Below are 22622 nucleotides of genomic sequence, written 5' to 3'. Positions count from 1 at the left end.
TAATCTGTATCTAATCAAATCTTTTTTTTTGTCTTTTTTTTGCTATTTCTTTGGGCCGCTCCCTCGGCATATGGAGGTTCCCAGGCTAGGGGTCGAATCGGAGCTGTACCCCCGGCCTACGCCAGAGCCACAGCAACGCAGGATCCGAGCCGCGTCTGCAACCTACACCACAGCTCACGGCAACGCCGGATCGTTAACCCACTGAGCAAGGGCAGGGACCGAATCCGCAACCTCGTGGTTCCTAGTCGGATTCGTTAACCACTGCACCGTGACGGGAACTCCTCTAATCAAATCTTTATAATGGAAGTTCTCTTATGGTGCAGTAGGTTAAGGATCTGGCATTGTCACTGCAGTGGCTTGGGCTGCTGCTGTGGCCCAAGTTCAACTTCTGGCCTGGGACTTCCATATGCCCCGGGGGTAGCCAGAAAAAAAAAAAAAAAAAAAAAGGAGTTCTCTGATGGCCTAGAAGGTTGAGCCTCCTGCATTCTCACCCCTGTGGCTCTGGTTGCTGCTGTGCGGCATAGGTTCAATCCCTGGCCCGGGAATTCCTACATACTGCCTGTGTGGCAAAAAAGACAAAAAAAAAAAAAAAAACCCAAGAGAGAACCTAAAATAAATGCTGCAACTCTCATTTAAAAATCAAAAAAGAAAATCTTTATAATCAATTTATGGGAAACAACATAAAAGAACACGTTAAAAGATATTACAGGAGTTCCCGTCGTGGCGCAGTGGTTAACAAATCCGACTAGGAACCATGAGGTTGCGGGTTCAGTCCCTGCCCTTGCTCAGTGGGTTAACGATCCGGTGTTGCCGTGAGCTGTAGTGTAGGTTGCAGACGCGGCTCGGATCCCTCGTTGCTGTGGCTCTGGCGTAGGCCGGTGGCTACAGCTCCGATTCGACCCCTAACCTGGGAACCTCCATATGCCGCGGGAGCGGCCCAAAGAAATAGCAAAAAGACAAAAATAAAATAAAATAAAATAAAATAAAAATAAAAGATATTACAGGAGTTCCCATCGTGGCTCAGTGGTTAACTAAACCCAACTAACTAGCATCCATGAAGATGCGGTTCTATCCCTGGCCTTGCTCAGTGGGTTAAGGATCCGGCGTTGCCATGAGCTGTGGTGTAGGTCACAGATGCAACTCATCTCGGGTCTGGTGTTGCTGTGGCTGTGGTCTAGGCCAGCAGCTACAGCTCCAATTCAACCCCTAGACTAGGAAACTCCATATGCCATGGGTGCGGTCCTAAAAAGACAAAAAATAAAAATAAAAAATAAAAATAAAATATATTACAATAGCATTCAAAATGGAATAAACAATTTAGTCCCTTTAACAAGTCTCTGTCACACAAAAATGGGGGTACATCTACTAAGAATACCTACTAAGGTCCACACACTATGCTAAGCATGGGAGTTAAAAAGATGAGTGAGATAGTTCCTCTGCTCAAGTAACTTACTGAGTAATCTATTTAATACTTAGATATTATCAAACTGAACTTTTCAGGATTCTTACTTTTCTAAAGGGCACAAAAATAGCAGTAAAAGGATAAAATGTGAAAGCATTATTAGTACCACTTATCAGCCTCCATAAGATCCTGATTCACACTATTGGTGCTGTGCTCTCTGCCATCGAATGTGCGGATTTTGGGATATTCTGTTCTTCTTGCACACGCCTCTCTCATTTTAAAATTGAAAGCAGCTTGTGCTATCTGTTTATAACGCTTTCTACTAATCAGGATCTGTTGCTTTACTTGGTGTAGAGCATCTAAAAAGAAACTTTCCACTTCTGTTCTCTCATCTAGTATGTTCTTGGCCAGCTTCTTCATTCGATTCATTTCCCTGTCCTTCATCTGAAGAAGTTGCTGCAATTTGAAAATTTCAATTTGACCTGCTTGGTTCTCTACCATTGCCTGTTGCTGCAGTTTTAAAACTTCAGTCTCAAACTCTTTGGTCATACAACTCAGGGCAGTCTCCAAGCTTACCACCTTCTTCTGCAGAGTCTGAATTTGGGATCTCTGCTGGGTAAGCTGCATTATCTTTTCCTTAACCAACAGATCATTGATCTCCTAAAACAAAAAGATGAGAGAGATGAGAAATTTTTTTCTTTAATTAACATCAAAACTTAAAAGTTCCTCCCTAATTTCCATTACTTCATGAGATTTGAGTTTGATGCCACATTGCAACGGTGATATTTTGGTATCCTGTGTGTAAAGAGTGAAAAAACATTGAGAATCCTTGTTTGGACTTACAAAGGCCACAGATTTTGCTAATTAAGAAATTTTCGGAGTTCCCGTCGTGGCTCAGTGGTTAATGAATCCGACTAGGAACCATGAGGTTTCGGGTTCGATCCCTGGCCTTGCTCAGTGGATTAAGGATCCGGCATTGCTGTGAGCTATGGTGTAGGTTGCAGACTCAGCCTGGATCCCGAGTTGCTGTGGCTCTGGCGTAGGCCAGGCCGGTGGCTACAGCTCCGATTAAACCCCTAGCCTGGGGACCTCCATATGCCGCGGGAGCGGCCCTAGAAAAGGCAAAAAGACAAAAAAAAAAAGAAAGAAAGAAAGAAAGAAAAAGAAAAGAAAAGAAATTTGCCTTTCTCTAAAATTCCGAAAGGCTCAATATTTTCTATTATCAAAATGATATTCCAAAATTGATCAGACTATACAGTAAAACATTAATTTAACAACTATACCCTGGAAACTGTGATAGTCTGCTAGTTGTCTATCCCAGTGTCCGTTTTCAATTTCTTCCTTAGTAATAAAACCTCAATTTTATTCAGAAAGGCAGCGAGCCCAGCTGAAAATTGCCCCTATAGTTCAGCAAAACCATGTAACTAAGTTCTGACCACATCGGTGTGAGTAGAAAGGTGTGTAGGACTTTCAGGAAGCCTCTAAAGGGGTTTTTCCTTCTTCCTTCCTGCTGAGTAATGGTTAGAGCTCCAGCAGCCGCTGGGGTCCATGAGGCGACTCTGAGGATATAAGCCTTATGCAGAAGAACAAATTTGAGGAACCTGTCTCTGTTGACTGTGGCACTACCATACCAGTTCTGGATTGCTTACCTCCAGACTTACTTTAGAGGAGAGGATAAACTTTTACGTGGCAAAGCCACTGATGTCAGGGCTTTTACTCACCAGTGAGAACCTATTCCTCAGTGATTCAGGGACCAACTCTAAGCAAAGTAAAATGAAGACTAAAGTAGTAGAGAACAGGAGTTATATTTTTCTGATCTATTCTTTATAAAACCAAGTCTAAAGTTTCTTATAAGTCATTCAGTAATTAACTTTTTCAGATAAGGAAAATACATCATCCAGACAGAAGAATGGTCCTATTGTCCTTATGTATCATTACTATACTCAACTCTTAGTATTCATCAACCCAATCTTTAAAAAAAAAAAACAAGTTAGGAAACAAAGTCTAAATGAGGATAGGAACCTTTTGCTGTAAAAGCAAAGTTTGAGTCTCTTGTAACTTCTGGGAATTTTTTTGCAGAGTGTCGGTTTCCTTCAGATGGTATGCAAGAGCTTTCTGGAGATAAACATTCTCTTTAAAAACAGTTCTTCCAGCATTATTCAATTGCCTGAAATAGACATAAGATCCCAAAACATAGACTTAAGTTTTAGGTATTACCAAACTGGAATAAAAACTGCTTTACCCCTAATAATAATAATAATGACCTCCACTTATTTAGCTTATTGTGGGTACTCAATAGTTAGGAGGGAATCTTAAGAACTAAGTTCTCACCAAAGGGAAAGTAAAAAGCAATGTATTACTTCCAGTCCAAGGCAATTAAAAGCAAGTATGTGGCTCAACACTGTAAATCAAGAATACTTCAATTAAAAAAAAAAAATCAGGTATGTGCAGCACTATTTGCAATAGCCAAGACATGGAAACAACCTAATGCCCATCAACAGAGGAGTGGATCAAGAAGACGTGGTACATATACACAATGGAATATTACTCAGCCATTAAAAGGAACAAAATACCAGCATTTTTAGCAACATGGATGGACATAGAAATTATCATGCTGAGTGAAGTCAATCAGACAATGAGACACCAACATCAAATGCTTTCACTGACATGTGGAATCTGAAAAAAGGACACAATGAACTTCTTTGCAGAACAGATACTGACTCACAGACTTTGAAAAACTTATGCTTTCCAAAGGAGACAGTTTGGGAGGTGGGGGGATACGCTGGGGTTGTGGGATGGAAATCCTATAAAATTGGATTGTGATGATCATTGCACAATTATAAATGTAATAAATTCATTGAGAAATAAATAAATAAATAAATTTTTTTTAAAAAGCAGGTATGAGTTTCTCATGCTCTCTCTGTCCATGTGACTGGACATGAAAAACAAGATGGAAGCAGCCCAGGTTCCTGAATCACCCCTGAAGTAGAGCTGTTGGACCCACACTGGATTATTATATAAGCAAGAAATAAACCGTTGAGATTTTTATCTATTAACACAACATAGTTTAGTGTTACATTCACTAATATACCTCATGACAACCCTGAACAGTTGCCATCATTCACACTTTTTTATTTTATTTATTTATTTATTTTTGCTTTTTAGGGCCGCTCCTGAGGCATATAGAAGTTCCCAGGCTAGGGGTAGAATCAGAGTTGCAACTGCTGGCCTACGCCACAGCCACAGCAACATGGGATCTGAGCTGAGTCGGTGACCTACACCACAGTTCACGTCACTGGTGGATCCTTAACCCACTGAGCAAGGCCTGGGACCAAACTCACATCCTCATGGATACTAGTCAGGTTAGGAACCCAATGAGCCACAACAGGAACTCTCTTACCATCATTTTTAAATGAAGATATTTAATTTCAAAAAAGTTAAGAAATCTTCCTACAGTCAGTTAGTACACTGTAGAGACACTAAGTGTAACTTCAAAGCCCAGGTTCTTTCCTCTGCACTGTTGTGCTACAAAAAGGGTGAATGGAAAAGGGGCAGGAACACAAAGGGAAAGAAACAGTGAGGGAAAGCAAACCAGAAAATTTGAAGAAAGCAAACCAGGAGAGAAGGAGGAAGACAACATGATAGGAACAAAAAACACCAGCAAACAGGTAAGAGGGGCTATTAGAGGTAGTTCCCTGGTGGCCTACTGGTTAAGGATCTGGCATTGCCACTACTGCAGCACTGCAAAAAAAATAAAAAGGCTATTAGGAAGAAAAAGGAGGCAGCAATCTCCTACATAACGGCTTCATGGTGGGCTCTCTCTGCCAGCATTATTATCTTCTTTTCAGCCTCTTGTTCTAGTCGGTGCTAAAAAAGAAAACAGGCTGTTTTAACACAGTTATATTTCTTTTTTTCTTTTCTTCTTCTTCTTCTTCTTTTTTTTTTTCTTCAATTGTGCCCATAGCATGAGAAGTTCCCAGGCCAGGGACTGAATCTACACAACACCAGTGACCAGAAACATAGCGGTGACAATGCCAGATCCTTAATCTGTTCTACCACAAGGGAGCTCCTAGAGTTATATTTCTAACAACAAATTTTACATATCAAAAAGTTAAGGACTGGAAGTTCCTATTGTGGCTCAATGGTAACAAACCCGACTAGTATCCATGAGGATGCAGGTTCAATCCCTGGCCCTGTTCAGTAGGTTAAGGATCCAGTGTTACCACGAGCTGTGGTATAAGTTGCAGATGCAGCTCAGACCTGGTATTGCTGTGGCTGTGGTGTAAGCTAGCAGCTGCAGCTCCGATTCCACCCCTAACCTGGGAACTTCCATATGCCTCAGGTGTGGCCCTAAAAAAAAAAAAAATTAAGGACTTATTTTATAATGTCAAAAAAATACTCCTTCCACATGAATTGGTGTGAAGTATTTGAGTATTGAGGGAGGAGCCAGCCAAGAGGATAGCATGAACACAGGAACATTAGGGTAGCTCCCAATTTCCCCTTTAAAGAAGCAAAATGAGGGAGTTCCCTGGCAGCTCAGTGGGTTAAGGAGTTGGCATGGTCACTGATACAGCTCTGGTCGCTGCTATGGTGCAGGTTCAAGCCTGGTCTGGGAACTTCTGCATGAGGTGGACATACACACACACACACAAAAGAAGCAAAATGACATATAAATAGAAAAAAAATTCCACATAAGTATTGGAAAGCAGAGCTGGGAGAAATTTCTGTTAAATACAATATGATGAGAATCATTTACTCATTCATTCAACAAATTCCTGTTGAGCGCTAATAATGTACCAGGTTTTTTAGATACTAGAGATTCTGCGGTGAACAAAACAGATAAGATTCCTGTTCTCATGGAGCTTATATTCTAAGATGAGACCCAAACAAATAATGATAATTAAAACGCACTGAGCACTTACTATGTGCCAGGCATGGTTCCACACATGTATTATTTACTTCTCACAACAGTGTAATTAGATACTTGCGATTTAGGTATTATTATTATCCCTAAAGATAAGGACTGAGGAAACTCAGAGAAAGAGAGGTTGGTAACTTGTTCAAAATCATATAGCTAGAAAATGGCAGAGCAGTGATTCACATGCAGTCAGGTTGATACTATCAGCCTCCTTAACAAATAAACAAGAGAATTAACTGACTGTGATAAATGCTATAAGTGAAATAAATGGAGTAATAAAATATACAGTAACTGAGGAAGGTAATTTTATTTATTTATTTATTTAGCTTTTTATTTATTTTTTTCAGGGCCATACCTGCGGCATATGGATCTTCCCAGGCTAGAGGTCAAATCAGAGCTAGAGCTGCCAGCCTACACCACAGCCACAGCAATGCCAGATCCAAGCCTCATCTGCAACCTACACCACAGCTCATGGCAGTGCTGGATCATTAACCCCCTGAGCGAGGCCAGGGATCAAACCAGAAACCTCATGGTTCCTAGTGGGATTCGTTTCCACTGCGCCACAACGGGAACTGCAGGAAGGTAATTTTCGATTGGGGTTTAGGAACTATTTCTTTGAGGGAACCACGTTTGAGCTCTGAAGAATGAGAATAGGCTGGAGCTGAAGAGGGAACCACAAATACAAAAATATGCAGCTGGAGTTCCTGTTGTGGTGAAGCAGAAACGAATCCAACTAGTATTCATGAGGAGGCAGGTTCGATTCCTGGCCTCACTCAGTGGATTAAGGATCCAGTGTTGCCATGAGCTGTGGTGTAGGTTACAGACGAGGCTCAGATCTGGTGTTGCTGTGGCTGTGGTGCAGCCCAGCAGCTGTAGCTCCAATTAGAACTCTAGCCTGGAAACCTCCATATGCCTCAGGTGGGCCCTAAAAAGGAAAAAAATAAAATAAAATACAGCTGGCAGGAGTTCCCTGGTGGCTCAGCAGCCCTGGGGTTCAAACCAGCACAGGAGTTTGTATCTAACCATGAAGATTTTCCCTAACATGGTGAGGCACATATTGCTGTGGCTGGCCAACCCAGTGCTCATTCCCATCCTCTTTTTCTTTCCCAGCTTCCACCAGTGGCTGGAAAAACAAAACACCCACTTTCTCAACATCCTTTATAACATGGTTCTGGATAATCAGAGATATGCAAGAAGAAAGCTAGGAACTTCTGGGAAAGATTTTACGGTTTCAGATAAAAGGGACAAACACAGATGGAGCCTCCCTTCCTCCTGCCTTAAAACAGATGAATCTTAGCGTGCATTATCTATGCAATTAGGAGGGAAAGCCCAGCAGCCATCTACTTCCACACATAAAAGTCCTATTAAAAGAAGCCGTTTCTGGAGTTCCCATCATGGCTCAGTGGTTAAGGAATCCAACTAGGAACCATGAGGTTGCGGGTCCAATCCCTGACCTCTATCAGTGGGTTAAGGATCTGGCGTTGCAGTGAGCTGCAGTGTAGGTTGCAGACTTGGCTAGGATCCTGCGTTGCTGTGGCTGTGGCAAACACCAGCGGCAGCAACAGCTCCGATTAGACCCCTAGCCTGGGAACCTCCATATGCCTCGGATGCAGCCCTAAGAGGACAAAAGACCAAAAAAAAAAAAAAAAAGGAAGTTGTTTGAGTGAGGTAATCTGTAAACCGACCAAGCACCTAAGCAAGTGGGAGAGAAATCAAGTGTAGGGTGGTGAGGAAAGAGGCAACTGAGAGCAGCCCATTCCTGAGGCCTTAACTTCCTAACAGTGGCCAGGAAGTGCCTGGGGGGAAGCACCTCCACACTGTTCCTGCTCCACTATACACTAACTGGAGACCTAGAGCCACTTTTTAAAGCAAAATCTTCTATATAAACCTGATAAGAGTACTTATTTGTCTCACCCTCAACTCCCTACATTTCTACCAATTTGTGAAAAAGTCTATTCAGTTATTTCCTAAGGATGAAAAACTAAGAGAATTAAAGAAAAACCATGGGGACTCTGGGAAGATTCTGCAGAAGTGTTCCAACGCACTTGCCACAATTTGTAGAATTAACTTCAGAAGCACAGAGAAATGTGGAAGTTTGTAGTGTGCTAAGGCACATTTTTTGGCCCCTTTTATGAACATCCACAGTCAGCCTGACTAAAGGAAGAGCTTGGCGTGTGCCAGAGGACCTTGTATCCCCTTTCCCCTACAGAAAGTGGTACATGCAGCTTTAGTTCCACCAGGAGACACCAAGCTGAGGAGGGGTGTCCTGAAGTCTTGGTCAGATGACAATCCCTCTTGAGGATTTCAAAAATCTCTAACTGGGAAGGGTAGTGGGGAGAAACAATCTTCTAATATGATATCAAAGGAAAAAACTGATGTCTCAGAATAGATATACTCTTATGGTATTCTAGTAAACAAAATATTTGTTCATTAAGGCAAATATGCTATACCTTTTCTTCAAAAAATCTGCTTTCCAATCTTCTAAGAGTCTCCTGATGCTTCCGCTCTGTGTTCCTTAAATTCTCCTTCAGCTAAAATTAAATTTTTTTAAAAAAAGGTCAATATAAAACTGGGTTATTAGGGCATATTCCTAGAAAATTCTCAATCAAGAAATGTTTTCTGGGAGTTCCCAGAGTGGCTCATGGTTAACGAACCTGATTAGCATCCATGAGGACACGGGTTCCATCCCTGGACTCACTCAGTGGGTTAAGGATACCTCAATGCTATGGCTGTGGCACAGGCCAGAGGCTGCAGCTCCAATTCAACCCCTAGCCTGGGAACTCCCATATGCCATGGGTAAAGCCTTAAAAAGACAAAAAAAGAAAGAAAGAAAAAAATGTTTTCTGTTATACATTACCTCTTAATCCTGAACATAAAGAAAAACCCCATGCCCTCCCTCTGAGTAGCATATTTCTCAAAATCATCTGTGGATTTACAAGATCAGTACTGAGTTTCTTTTTTCTTTCTTTTTTTTTTTTTTTTGTCTTTTGTTGTTGTTACTGTTGTTGTTGCTGTTGTTGCTATTTCTTGGGCCGCTCCCGCGGCATATGGAGGTTCCCAGGCCAGGGGTCGAATCGGAGCTGTAGCCACCAGCCTACGCCAGAGCCACAGCAACGCGGGATCCGAGCCGCGTCTGCAACCTACACCACAGCTCACGGCAACACCGGATCGCTAACCCACTGAGCAAGGCCAGGGACCGAACCCGCAACCTCATGGTTCCTAGTCGGATTCGTTAACCACTGCGCCACAACGGGAACTCCAGTACTGAGTTTCTAAAAAGCTTTTCATGTATAATGGTTCTCAGAACATCAGATAAGTTATTACCATAATCATTTTCTCCAAACATCTTCATTTTTTAAATATGTGGACTCACAAAATCATGTTTTAGACTCAGAAGGGGACTTAGGAGTCAGACTAACAAATCTCCCACTTAATATAAGAATCTTTTCTATGAGAAAAATCAGAGTTCCTGTCATGGCTCAGCAGCAAGTAATCTGACTAGTATCCATGAGGACTCAGGTTCGATCCCTGGCCTTGCTCAATGGGTTAAGCATCCGGCATTGCCTTGAGCTGTGGTGTAGGTTGCAGATGCAGCTCAGATCTAGTGTTGCTGTGGCTGTGGTGTAGGCCAGCAGCTGCAGCTCCAATTCGACCCCTAGCCTGGGACCTTCCATATGTTGCAGGTGCAGCCCGAAAAACCAAAAAGGAAAAAAGAAAAATAACTAAAGACAGAATTATCTCTAATTCAAATCATATTAATTCCCTAGGCTTCCCTTCAAGAGTCCCCATATTTAGAAAATTCTTAGTATAATCCTACTGTATAGCAAACTATATATATATATATAAACAATGGGTCATTTCGCTGTACGGAAGAAATTGACAGGACATTGTAAATCAACTATAATAAAAATTTTAAAAATAAAAATAGCAAGTATCTCCCTAGAAGTCCCACAGATGGTTCCTTCTTCTAGGCAAAGGAAACTACCTTAAAGATATTATTCTGAGAGCTATACCTACTGACAAGAACCAGTCAGATTGAATGTACTTAATCTACTATTCATGCCTCACCAAAGGCAGTAGAGAAGGACTTTCCATCAGACAGACAAGAGTTCAACTGTTACCACTCTCACCTACCAGTTGTATGGTCAAATCACTTAACTTCTCTAAGTCTTGTCTCCAGGATAAAAAGAGGATAATAATAGTAGCTATCTCATAAAGGTGTGGCAAGGATTAAATAGCAAATAATACATGTAAAGTACTTAGAATAATAACCATGTAATGTAGAGGTTATTATAATACCTAATACTCTCTTCCCTTATACTTAATAATTTTTCTGAGTGTGGTCTCTGTCCTAACTGTATTAAATCTCCATTTGATCCACATTATATGACCTCTTTCAGATGTTCTTCTTTCTCCCTGGTTTTTTTTTTTTTTTTTTTTTTTTTTTGCTTTTTAGGACCGCACCTGTGGCATATGGAAGTTCCCAGGCTAGGGGTCTAACTGGAGCTACAGCTGCCGGCCTACACCACAGCCACAGCAATGCCAGATCCTTAACCCACTGAGCAAGGCCAGGGATCGAACCCGAAACCTCACGGTCCCTAGTCAGATTCATTTCTGCTGTCGCCACGACGGGAACTCCCTCCCCCTGTAATTTTTATACAATTTTTTTTTAAATGGCCTCTTAGGAGTTCCCATCTGGTGCTGTTATTGCAGTGGCTCTGGTTGCTGCTGTGGCATAAGTTTGATCCCTGGCCTGGGAATTTCTGCATTCTCTGAGCACAGCCAAAAAAAAAAAAAAAAAGGCCTCTACATTGTCAAAGACTTTTAAAATTAATGTCAACATACAAATTTATGGAAATGTCTACCATCACAGTGGGATGGGGTGGATCTTTTATTTGCCATTGGGCTCCCTCAAAATCCTATAAATTAATAAATAAATCTTTTGAGGAGTTTTCTTATGGTGCAGTGGGTTAAGGATCTGGCAGGCAGCAGCGGCTTGGGCTGCTGCTGTGGCATGGGTTCAGAACCTGGCCTAAGAACTTCTACATGCACAAGCATAGCCAAATAAATAAGTAAATAAATAAATCTTTTGAAACATAATTAGGCAATGCACAAATTAAGGAACTCTGTGACCTTATTTTTTATACAAAATAGCATATAGATACTTCATTTATTTATTTATTTGTCTTTTGTCTTTGTAGGGCCACACCTGTGGCATATGGAGGTCCCCAGGCTAGGGGTTGAATTGGAGCTATAGCTGCCAGCCTGTGCCACAACCACAGCAATGCCAGATCTGAGCTGTGTCTGCAACCTACACCACAGCTCATGGCAATGCCAAGTCCTTAACCCACTGAGCAAGGCCAGGTATCAAATCCTTGTCCTCATGGATCCTAGTTGGGTTTGTTAACCACTGAGCCACAACGGGAACTTCTACAGGTACTTTAAAATATGTTTACACATAGCATATTTTATATATAAAATATGTTTATACATAGAGGTGGGCAAAGGAAAGACTATTTACCAAAATATTAACAATAGTTATCTCTAGCTAGTATGGTTTTAGGGGGGAGGGTTTTTCATTTTCTTCTTTTTTTTAATCAGCTAAGTTTGCTGAAATGGGTAGTATTTCCCTGTCAAAAGAAGAAAGACTAAAACAAATTATTATTATTATTATTATTATTATTATTATTATTGTCTTTTGTTCTTATAGGGCTGCACCAGCGGCATATGGAGGTTCCCAGGCTAGGGGTCTGACTGGAGCTACAGGTGCCGGCCTACGCCACAGCCACAGCAATGCCAGATCTGAACCATGGCTGCGACCTACACCACAGTTCACTGCAACACTGGATCCTTAACCCACTGAGTGAGGCCAGGGATGGAACCCGCAACCTCACGGTTCCTAGTCAGATTCATTCCCTCTGCGCCACGATGGGACCTCTCTAAAGCAAGTTATTTTAAAAATATTAACTGCAACCTACCAAGTATGCTCCTTTTGTTAATCAGGTAGATGGAAATCATTTTTTCTTTAAAATTATTCTTTAAATACCTCTTGATAAACTAAATTTAATTAGCCTCTTCTAAATTTGTATAATGAATTCTATATACACTGTATAATTAATTTTCCTCCATTTTTAAATTCACGGACCCTACACCTACCTTAATTCTTCCATATTTGGGATTCCACAGAATCACCTTATTTTTTTCCCTTAAGCCAGTAAGTTTCCCCTTTGAATATAAGTCTTCCTGGCTCACCAGCCATTCTTGAAAGGTCTGAAATCCATTTCTCCACTAGGTGGCAATACTTCTCTTTAAAATAAATCACGCAAAGGCCCAACAAAGTATGTCCAACTAGCTCTTAATTCACTGTGATTCAGAATGTATACCTACACCTAGGATGTCTATTTTGAGAGTACCTGAAAAAATAAGGAACTTAATTTGATTCAATCTTCAGCATTTTCATATAAAACAAAACTAGAAAGTCTTTCTAGAAAACATTTCACCTTTATTGAGGAACTGTTGATAAATATGTACATCATGATGATTTGATCCATATACATTGTGAAAGGACTCTTCCCATCTAGTTAGCAGAAAACTTGATATTTCTTCAATTACATCTTTAGTAAAAGACCCACTCAGCATTTAACATAGACTTGTTTTATTCTTTTTTTCCTCCCCCCACCTCCCTTTTTAGGGCCAGACCTGTGGTATATGGAAGTTCGAGGCTAGGGGTCAAATTGGAGCCTCGGTCCTACGCCATAGCAACAGCAACACAGGCCCTGAGCTGCATCTGTGACCTACACTGCAGCTCATGGCAACAATGGCAGATCATTAACCCGATGAGCCACTGTGTCCTCAAGTATACTAGTTGGGTTCTTAAGTAAATGAGCCACAACAGGAACTCCCTATTTTATTTTTATTTTTTGGCTGCACCTGTGACATGCATTTCCTGGGCCAGGGACTGAACCCATGCCACAGCAGCAACCTGAGCCACTGCTGTGAAAAGGCAGGGTCCTTAACCAGCTGATCAACAAGAGAACTCCTTAATATGGATTTTATTAAGTATTACTGTGTATCTTGTATCTTGATGACTATGAAGGATAATACTGTTCATGCGTCAAATAATTTACCATCTCGCAGTTCCCGTTGTGGCTCAGCGGAAACAAATCTGACCAGCATCCATGAGGACACAGGTTCGATCCCTGGCCTTGTTCAGTGGGTTAAGGATCTGGCATTGACGTGAGCTATGGTGTAGGCTGCAGATGTGGCTTGAATCCCGAGTTGCTGTGGCTGTGGTGTAGGTCAGCAGCTGTAGCTCTGATTTGACCCAAGCCTGGGAACGTCCACATGCCTCAGGTGCAGCCCTAAAAAGAAAAATTAAATAAAAAAATAGAATGGGGAGTTCCCATCGTGGCGCAGTGGTTAACGAATCCGACTAGGAACCATGAGGTTGCGGGTTCGATCCCTGCCCTTGCTCAGTGGGTTAAGGATCCAGCATTGCCGTGAGTTGTGGTGTAGGTTGCAGACGCGGCTCGGATCCCCCGTTGCTGTGGCTCTGGTGTAGGCCGGTGGCTATGGCTCCAATTAGACCCCTAGCCTGGGAATCTCCATATGCCGTGGAAGCGGCCCTAGAAAAGGCAAAAAGACAAAAAATAAATAAATAAAAAATTAAAATTAAAAAAAATAGAATGGGCTAAATACAAAATGCTGCAAAAACATGCAAAAAATAATATATTACTTTTTTGCTAATAATCTATTTAAAATTTTCTTTTTTCTTTTTTCTAGCTTAATTGAAATATAATTGACATACATCATTGTGTAAATTTAATGTGTCCAATGGTAAATTTGATATTTCTTCAATTACATCTTTAGTAAAAGACCCACTCAGTCAGATTCACTTCTGCTGCGCCATGACAGGAACTCCTGACATTTCACTTAGCATAATGCCCTTAAATTTCATCCAAGAAAATTATTACTTTCAAACAGGACTCTAGGGGAAGTCCTCATGGAGAACATACATTTGAACTTAGCCTTTGAAGAACTGGTAAAATTTTAATGGACAGAGCTCTCTCAGGAGTATATTCTAGATAGAAGAAACAGTGTAAACAGGGTAAAGGCAGAAATGACTTTAGGGAATATCTAGGTTGGGTGGATTAAAGGGGTGTGTATGAGAATGTGTAGGAAAAGGAAACAATATGTTTGAAAGTAGGAAGAAAGTGTAGGGTCTTGATTTTCATGCTGAGATGTCTGGACGGTATTCTGTTTACAACAGAGAAATATTAAAGAAGATTCTTGAGGGAGGTATCTGAACATCATGAGAACCATGGTATTTTAAGGTTATTCCCATAGCAGTGTGTACTGTGGTGGTATGGTAGATTTCAAACACATCATCTTCTGTGATAGTCCTCCCTTCAAATGATGGAACCTAATTCCCCACCCTTAGAATGTGGGCCAGATAGGCATTCATTTCTAACTAATAAAAAAATGACAGAATAATGCTGTGATTTCCAAGGCTAGGTCAAGAAAAAAATAGCTTCTGTCAGCCTTTCTCTTGGATTGCTACTCACTCTGGATACAGTCACTCAAGCAGCTTAAGTAGAAGCTCCACCACCAACTTGACAGCCATGTGAGCTGGCACCTTGGAAGCAGATCCACAAGCTCTAATCAAGCCTTCAGATGATGGCAACCTTGGCTGACATCTTGACTGAAATTTCAGAGACCCTGAGCTAGAACTGCCAAGCCAAACCCATCCCAAATTCCTAAATTCCAAAGAAATTGTGCTTTTAACAAATGTTTATTATTTATATAAGCCAATGGATTGGGGGTAATTTGTTCTGCAACAATAGGTAACTAACACAGGTGAAGAAATAGAGGAACAGGACTAGAGGTACTGGACAGGGATTCAGGGCACTGGGATTCTGCTACCAGCTTTACAACCTTTCATGTAAGTCACTTAGCATCTTTGGGTCTTGGTTTTCCTCATCTGAAGAATGGCTTAAATAGGCCCTAAAGTTTCTTTCAGCTCTAAAATTCAATCAATTCTATGGGAGGTTGAGATAGTTGCCTTATGTCACTCATTTAGCAAATTTTATTATTAAATCCTAGTCTAGGAACTAGTGAAGAGAGACAAGTACCCACACAGTGGATGATTTGGCTCCTTTTATTCTCCTTAGTTTACAAAGATTCAAGAACAACACAAATATAAAATAACTAAAGAAGACCGTTATGTAACCACTATTTTAAGGTCTTTAAAGGCCTTGAAACTCATAGGGAGAGAGAATTCCCCAGAAAATACTGCAAAAGAGTTTGAATAATTAAGAAATGAAAGAACAATTTTAAAGCAACAGTTATAAGAAAGTTGTAAAGCAACAAGTAATCAAGTTTGAGAACAAAGTCAGCTTCATGGGAAAGTTTTGCTGTAACTATGCAATTATGATCAGATAAATTAAAACACACTCCTCCCAGTGTCTTCCCCCTCCCCACCCTGCCTGAACTGTGCCAAGTCATTCCTTTAATTAGAGCTTCGAAGAGCCCTCTATTAAGATTTTTTTTTTTTCATGGCACAGCAGAAACAAATCTGACTAGGAACCATGAGGTTGTGGGTTCGATCCCTGGTCTCGCTCAGTGGGTTAAGGATCTGGCTTTGCTGTGAGCTATGCTGTAGGTCATGGACGTGGCTTGGATCTGGTGTTGTGTTGTGGCTGTGGCAGCTGTAGCTCTGATTCGACCCCTAGCCTGGGAACTTCTATATGCTGTGGGTGCAGCCCTAAAAAGCAAAAAAAAAATTTTTTTAATTTTAATTTTTTTTTGGTCTTTTCTAGAGCCACACCCATGGCATATTGAGGTTCCCAGGCTAGGGGTTCAATCAGAGCTGTAGCCACTGGCCTACGCCAGAGCCACAGAAACGCCAGATCCGAGCCGCATCTGCAACCTACACTACAGCTCACAGCAACACCAGATCCTTAACCCACTGAGCAAGGCCAGGGATCGAACCTGAAACCTCATGGTTCCTAGTCGAATTTGTTAACCACTGAGCCACGATGGGAAACCCAATATTTTTTAATTTTAAAAAAAGCAAAAAAAATTTTTTGAAGTATAGTTGATTTACAGTATTATATTAGTTTTAGGTGTACAGCATAGTGATTCAGTATTTTTACAGATTATATTCCATTAAATGTTGTTACTGGGAGTTCTTGCTGTGGTGAAGTGTGTTAAGAATCCAGCTGCAGTGGCTTGGGTCACTGTGGAGGTGCAGGTTTGATTCCCAGCCCGGCACAGTGGGTTAAAGGATCTGGCATAGGTCATAGCCACCAGGAACTTCCATATGCTGTGGGTGAGGTCATTTAAAAAAATTCTAGAGTTCCCGTGTGGCTCAGCCGGTTAAGGACCTGATGTTGTCTCTGTGAGGATGTGGGTTCAATTCCTGGCCTCATTCAGTAGGTTAACAATCTGGCGTTGCCCCAAGGTGTGGTATAGGTCACAGATGTGGCTTGGATCCAGTGTTGCTGTGGCTCTGGTGTAAGCTGGCAACTGCAGATCCTATTTGACCCCTAGCCTAGGAACTTCCATATGCCACAGGTGTGGCTGTAAAAAAAAAAAAAAAAAAAAGGTTGTTACAATAATAAACTCTTTAATTTATTTTAAATTTTAATTAATTTTTGGCCACACCCACATCATGCAGAAGTCCCCAGGCCAAGGATCAAACTGTGCCACAGCAGTAACAAATCTGGATCCTTAATTGCTAGGCCACCAGGGAACTCCAATAAAATCTTTTTCTTAAATTAAAGTACGATTGATGTACAAAATCATATGTTACATGTGAACCATATAGAGATTCACAACTTTTAAAGGTTATACTCCATTTATAGTTACTATAAAATACTGGCTATATTCTGTTGTACATACCTTACTCATTTCTCACTGATCCTTTCAATTTGGTAGTTAGCTAAAGGTAAACAGAAACAGGATGCACGAACTTTGGTCTCCCATCAAAGCTTGTTCTTTCTAAATAAGCAGATCATTGGGTAGCCAGAGAAATACTGCATGCTTGGAGGACATGCTGTGACTATGAGTGAGAGGCACTAAAAGGGACAGTGGAAGGGCCTTAAATAATACTAATTGTAATAACCATAATTATATTTTGTTGTATTTTTGGCAGTGCCAGCCCAGAGCATGCGGAAATTCCTGGGCCAGGGGTCAAAAACACACCACAGCAGCAGCCCAAGCCACATCAGTGACAACACTGGATCCTTAACCTGCTAAGCCACCAGGGGACTCCTGTAGTAACCATAATTTTATTTTATTTTCCTTTCTTTTTAGGGCTGCACCTATAGCATTTGGAGTTCCCAAGCCAGAGATCAGATCCAAGCTGAACTTGCAACCTATGCTGCAGGTTGCAGCAATGCCACATCCTTAACCACTGATCAAGGCCAGGGATTGAACCCAAATCCTCACGGACACTATGTCAGGTTCTTAATCTGCCAAGCCACAACAGGAACTCCTATAATTTTAGCGGGAGTAATAATAGTAGCAGGATCAGGAAGAGCAGGTAACGTTTATCGCACAATGCTAACCATTTAAAACAGATGACAGGTATTTCCTGCTTTTTGAAAGTACACTTTATTCTGCTTTTACCAAAAAAGCTACATTAGCACCTGTTTTCACTAACTGAAAATAATTCAAAGAGGATTTTCACTTTTATGAAAAAAAAGCGAAAAGCAAAACTAGTGTTTAGCAGGGAGCCTCAGACTGCATTATAGAGGCGGCGTGCACCCTTAGCAATGAGGAGAATGGTACCACCAAACTCCTTCCCCGGAAACTGCACTCAGCATCAAGCTGCCATAGCTTTGAACTGTGTCTGGGAGCAACTGTGCTTTATTTTGATTTATTTTGTGTCCTAAGAAAATTGCTTCTTCAGCTTGGGAAAGGTTTCATAGGAACACTCTACTTTCAGATAACAAAGAAAACCTGTATTTCATTTATTTTTCACAATGATCCATTGAAACGTACTATTATTCTTACTTCCATGTTATAGATGAAGAAACTTAACAAGATAGTGAAGACAGTGTTTATACTCTAGCAGTCTGATTTCAGAGCACCAACCTTTTACCCTCTACTATATGGTGTATGGTTATCTTAGGCGGCAATCCTACTTCTATTACTACTATTAGTAATAATAGCAGCAGTTTCGAGTTGGAGCTGGCTCATACCAGGAGTTTCAGCAGCACATTTTTAAAGCATTGGTAGCTTGAAATTGGCCACATTATATTGGTCATAACATAAGTATTATACCAAGGAGATCAGCAAATGTTACAGATCATGAACTTTGCAGAGAGCTCTACACCACTGTTAATTCTCATTATGTGACATACACTATTTTAAGCACTTTACATATATGAACTCATTTAATTCTTACGACATTCTATGAGCCACTAACCTTTCTCATCCCCAATTAACAGATGAGGAAACCAACATAAGTAAATTGCCCCAAATCACAAAACTGATTTCAGCTACTTGTGCCCAGCCCTCCTCTGTGCTACTTATTGCATGGCCATTAATACAATAAAACTATGTTCTGGACTGAGGGAATGGAAAGAGCATACAAGGTGAGAGAAACTTTTTTTTTTTTTTGGTCTTTTCTAGGGCCACACCTGTGGCATATGGAGGTTCCTGGGCTAGGGGTCCGACTAGAGCTACAGCTGCCAGCCTACGCCACAGCCACAGTAACAACCTACACCACAGCTCACAGCAACACCAGATCCTTAATCCACTGAGCAAGGCCAGGGATTGAACCCACAACCTCATGGTTCCTAGTTGGATTCATTAACCACTGTGCCACGACGAGAACTCCTCAGAGAAACTTTCTGAAAGTAGTTTTCCTCATTCCATCCACTCCTACCCAGAGTGTATTTTAAATTTTTCTAAAATTATCATTCATCAGTCTAAACATGTTTTCCTTTAAGACTTTGCTACTTTGCCCCTAATATTTTCCTAGAGCTGTAGTTCCAAATGTTTAACCACTGATAAATTTTGGCTAAGATTCAGTAAATTCGCAAAGAAATAATGCTTAGAAAAAGAAAAGTCTAACATTGAGATTTTTTACTTCTAGTCCTACACTACATCTTCCTCTTTTCTCTCAAATAATCTCTAAAACGTCAAAGGGAATCCTTTACCATATCACAGGAATAAATGTCTATGAAGGTTTTTTCAGACATTAAGTAGTTAATTCTAATCTCCTTTTTTAAAAAAATAAAAGAAAGAAAAGGAACTTACATCATCTAATTCTTTCTCCACTTGGATTTTTCTCTTTTGGAATTGTTTTATTGTTTTGAGCTCCATCTGAATCATGCCAATTTCTTTGGCTTTCTGATGGAACTGTCCCTCCAGCTCATTTATTTGCACTGTATATTTTTGTTCCTGTATGCAAAAAAGACAGGTAAATGAGTTAGGAAAAAGAACAGAGGTCACACAGAGTTCTGGTCCATTTGAGGTCTTCAGCTATTTGTCTTCTTTGAAGAAATGTTCCTCCTTTATTTTTGCATTAAGTTTTTTGTTTTGTTTTGTTTTTCTTTTTTTAGGGCCACAACTGTGGCATGTGGACGTTCCCAGGCTAGGAGTTGAATTGGACCTGCAGCTGCTGGCCTATGCCACAGCCACAGTAATGCCAGATCCAAGCCCCCTCTACAACCTACACCTCAGCTCTTGGCAATGCTGGATCCTTAATCCATTGAGTGGGGCTGGGGATAGAATCGAGTCCTCATGGATACTGGTCGGGTTGGTTACTGCTGAGCCACAACAGGAACTCTGCATAAAGTCTTGGGGTTTTTGTTTTTGTTTTTGTTTTTTGTCTTTTGGGGCCTGCACCCATAGCATATGGAAGTTCCCAGGCTAGGAGTCGAATTGGAGCCATAGCTGCTGGCCTACACCACAGCCATAGCAACACCAGATCTGAACCATGTGTGCAACCTATATACCACAGCTCACAGCAATGCTGGATCCTCACTGAGCAAGGCCAGGGATCGAACCCATGCCCTCATCAATACTAGTCGGGTTCATTACCGCTGAGCCACGACAGAACTCCTGCATAAAGTTGTTTATTAAAAGACGAGTTCCCACTGTGACACAACAGGATCAGTGGAGTCTCTGGAGTGCTGGGACACAGGTTCGATCCCTGGACCAGCACACTGGGTTAAGGATCTGGAGTTGCCACAGCTGTGCCTTGGGTTGCAACTTCGGCTCAGATCTGATTCCTGGCCCAGGAACCCCATATGTTGTGAGGCAGCAAAATAAAATAAAATAAAATATACTTGAATAAGGAAACAATTCTTAAATAAGCTGATCTGATGTAGAAAATGTAGATATTAAAAAGAGGTATGAGAATACCAAACAAATCTTTAATCTGTATGAAAGATAAATAACACCCTGATCCTAAATTAAAATTAGTAAGCTAATGGAGTTCCTGTTGTGGCTCAATGGTTAACAAGCCCGATTAGCATCCATGAGGTCACGGGTTAGATCCCTCAGTGGGTTAAGAATCTGGTGTTGCCGTGAGCTGTGGTGTAGGTAAGTGGCAGATGTGGCTCAGATCGAGTTGCTGCGGCGTAGGCTGGCAGTTACAGCTCCAATTCAACCCCTAGCCTGGGAACCTCTATATGCCACCTAAAGGACAAAAAATAAAAATAAAAAATAAAATAAAATTAGTAAGCTAAGAGACAAAGGGAGGGCCAATATCTCTAATAAATAAAGAAGTTGGAGGAAAGAGGAACAAACTGGGAAGATGGAGGAGAAGAAGGGAAAAGAGAGAGGAGGAGAAAAGGAAGAGAAGGGAAGAGAAGGGAGGAGAAGGATAAGAGAGAAAAAAGGAGGGAAGTGGAGGAGAAAAAGGGCCAATAACACAACTAAAAATTGAATAAGAGCTATCAAAAGAAATGCAAATAACCCTCAAACACACGAAAAAATCCTCAACCTAGCTCATAGTAAGAGAAATGCAAATTGAGGTATACTGAAATACCACTTCTCACCTCTCAGGTTGACAAAAATCCATTTGACAATATACTCTGGTATATTGTGGAGACAGGGATAGATGTTAGATTTCTCAGAATATACCACATTTGATAGATTTGAATTTGGAAACACATAAGTGTATTACATAATTACAGAGTTCCATTTTACTTAAAATTTTTAAAGGCAAAAATCAAAAGCAAAATATTATTAAGTTGGTGGCATAACCTCACAGAAAGGAATTGGTTCAAATTATTTTTAAACTGTGCTAATTTGATTGTAGAGCCCTATTGGTATATATCCTAAGGGGAGAAGTGCCCCCAAAATGTTAAACTGCATCCACTAACTTATGTCGGTAGAAGTATTAATATTAGTAGTCTGTGCCTACTGATGTATTGAGGTTTGAAGAAATTATACAATTATATTGTTTTCATTAAGAACCAGGATTTTGGATGAGGGAGAAAGGAGACATGATAAAGTTAAGTAAAAATCCTATACTTCTGTATCTGAATTTAAAGTAGTAGTATGGGGGAGTTCCTGTTGTGGCTCAGCAGAAATAAACCTGATTAGTATCCATGAGGATCATGAAGATGTGGGTTCAATCCTTGGCCTTGCTCAGTGGGATAAGGATTGGGTGTTGCCATGAGCTATGGTGTAGGTCACAGATGTGGCTCAGATTTGGCATTGCTGTGGCTGTGGTGTAGGCCAGCAGCTACAGCTCCAATTCAACCCCTAGCCTGGGAACTTCCATATGTCAAAACTGTGGCCTTAAAAAATAAAAAAATAAAGTAGTAGTATGGGCTCACAATATTTTTTAATATTCCTTAAATATATATTTCCTAGCTCTGTTCACTGAAAAGCTCTAGAACTGAAGATCAGTGAGCACCACTTCTACCAGAAGAGTTTTCTACAATTACACAATTTTATGTTACTTTCAAGCTTTGTATAATCAAGTGTGTGAGCTTTAAGGTTATTGACAAAAAAAAGATAAATAAATAAATTTTTAAAAAGGGAGTTCCATTGTGGTGCAGTGGAAATGAATCCAACTAGTATGCACGAGGATGCGGGTTCGATCCCTGGCCTCACTCAGTGGGTTGGCAATCTGGCATTGCCGTGAGTTGTGGTGTAAGTCGCAGACGTGATTCAGACTCTGCATTGCTGTAGCTGTGGTGTAGGACAGCAGCTGTAGCTCTGATTCGACCCCTAGCCTGGGAACTTCCATATGCTGCCGGTGCAGCCCTAAAAAGCAAATAATAATGACAAAAATAATGTTATTGAACTGCTCAGAGGACCTATTCCCTTATT

At 40.9% G+C, this 22622-nt stretch overlaps 1 protein-coding gene across 2 annotated transcripts in view; it reads right to left on the bottom strand.

Moving 5' to 3' along the window:
* Positions 1 to 22622, bottom strand: part of BBOF1 (basal body orientation factor 1) — a 44013-nt gene that overhangs the window by 6658 nt on the left and 14733 nt on the right. The window contains exons 4-8 of one of the 2 annotated variants that reach the window (XM_047795940.1): positions 19590 to 19733; positions 8771 to 8851; positions 5199 to 5269; positions 3425 to 3569; positions 1569 to 2062 (exon numbers count right to left, since the gene is read on the bottom strand). In XM_047795940.1, coding sequence (XP_047651896.1) covers positions 1569 to 2062; positions 3425 to 3569; positions 5199 to 5269; positions 8771 to 8851; positions 19590 to 19733 — 935 coding nt within the window. Of the gene's footprint in view, positions 1 to 1568; positions 2063 to 3424; positions 3570 to 5198; positions 5270 to 8770; positions 8852 to 19589; positions 19734 to 22622 lie in introns of those variants that run through there. The other variant, XR_007137020.1, reaches the window with a different exon arrangement.

The sequence above is a fragment of the Phacochoerus africanus genome, chromosome 9, assembly GCF_016906955.1.
Source record: "Phacochoerus africanus isolate WHEZ1 chromosome 9, ROS_Pafr_v1, whole genome shotgun sequence".
NCBI classification, from domain to species: domain Eukaryota; kingdom Metazoa; phylum Chordata; class Mammalia; order Artiodactyla; family Suidae; genus Phacochoerus; species Phacochoerus africanus.
This window is presented reverse-complemented; position numbering and strand designations above follow the sequence as displayed.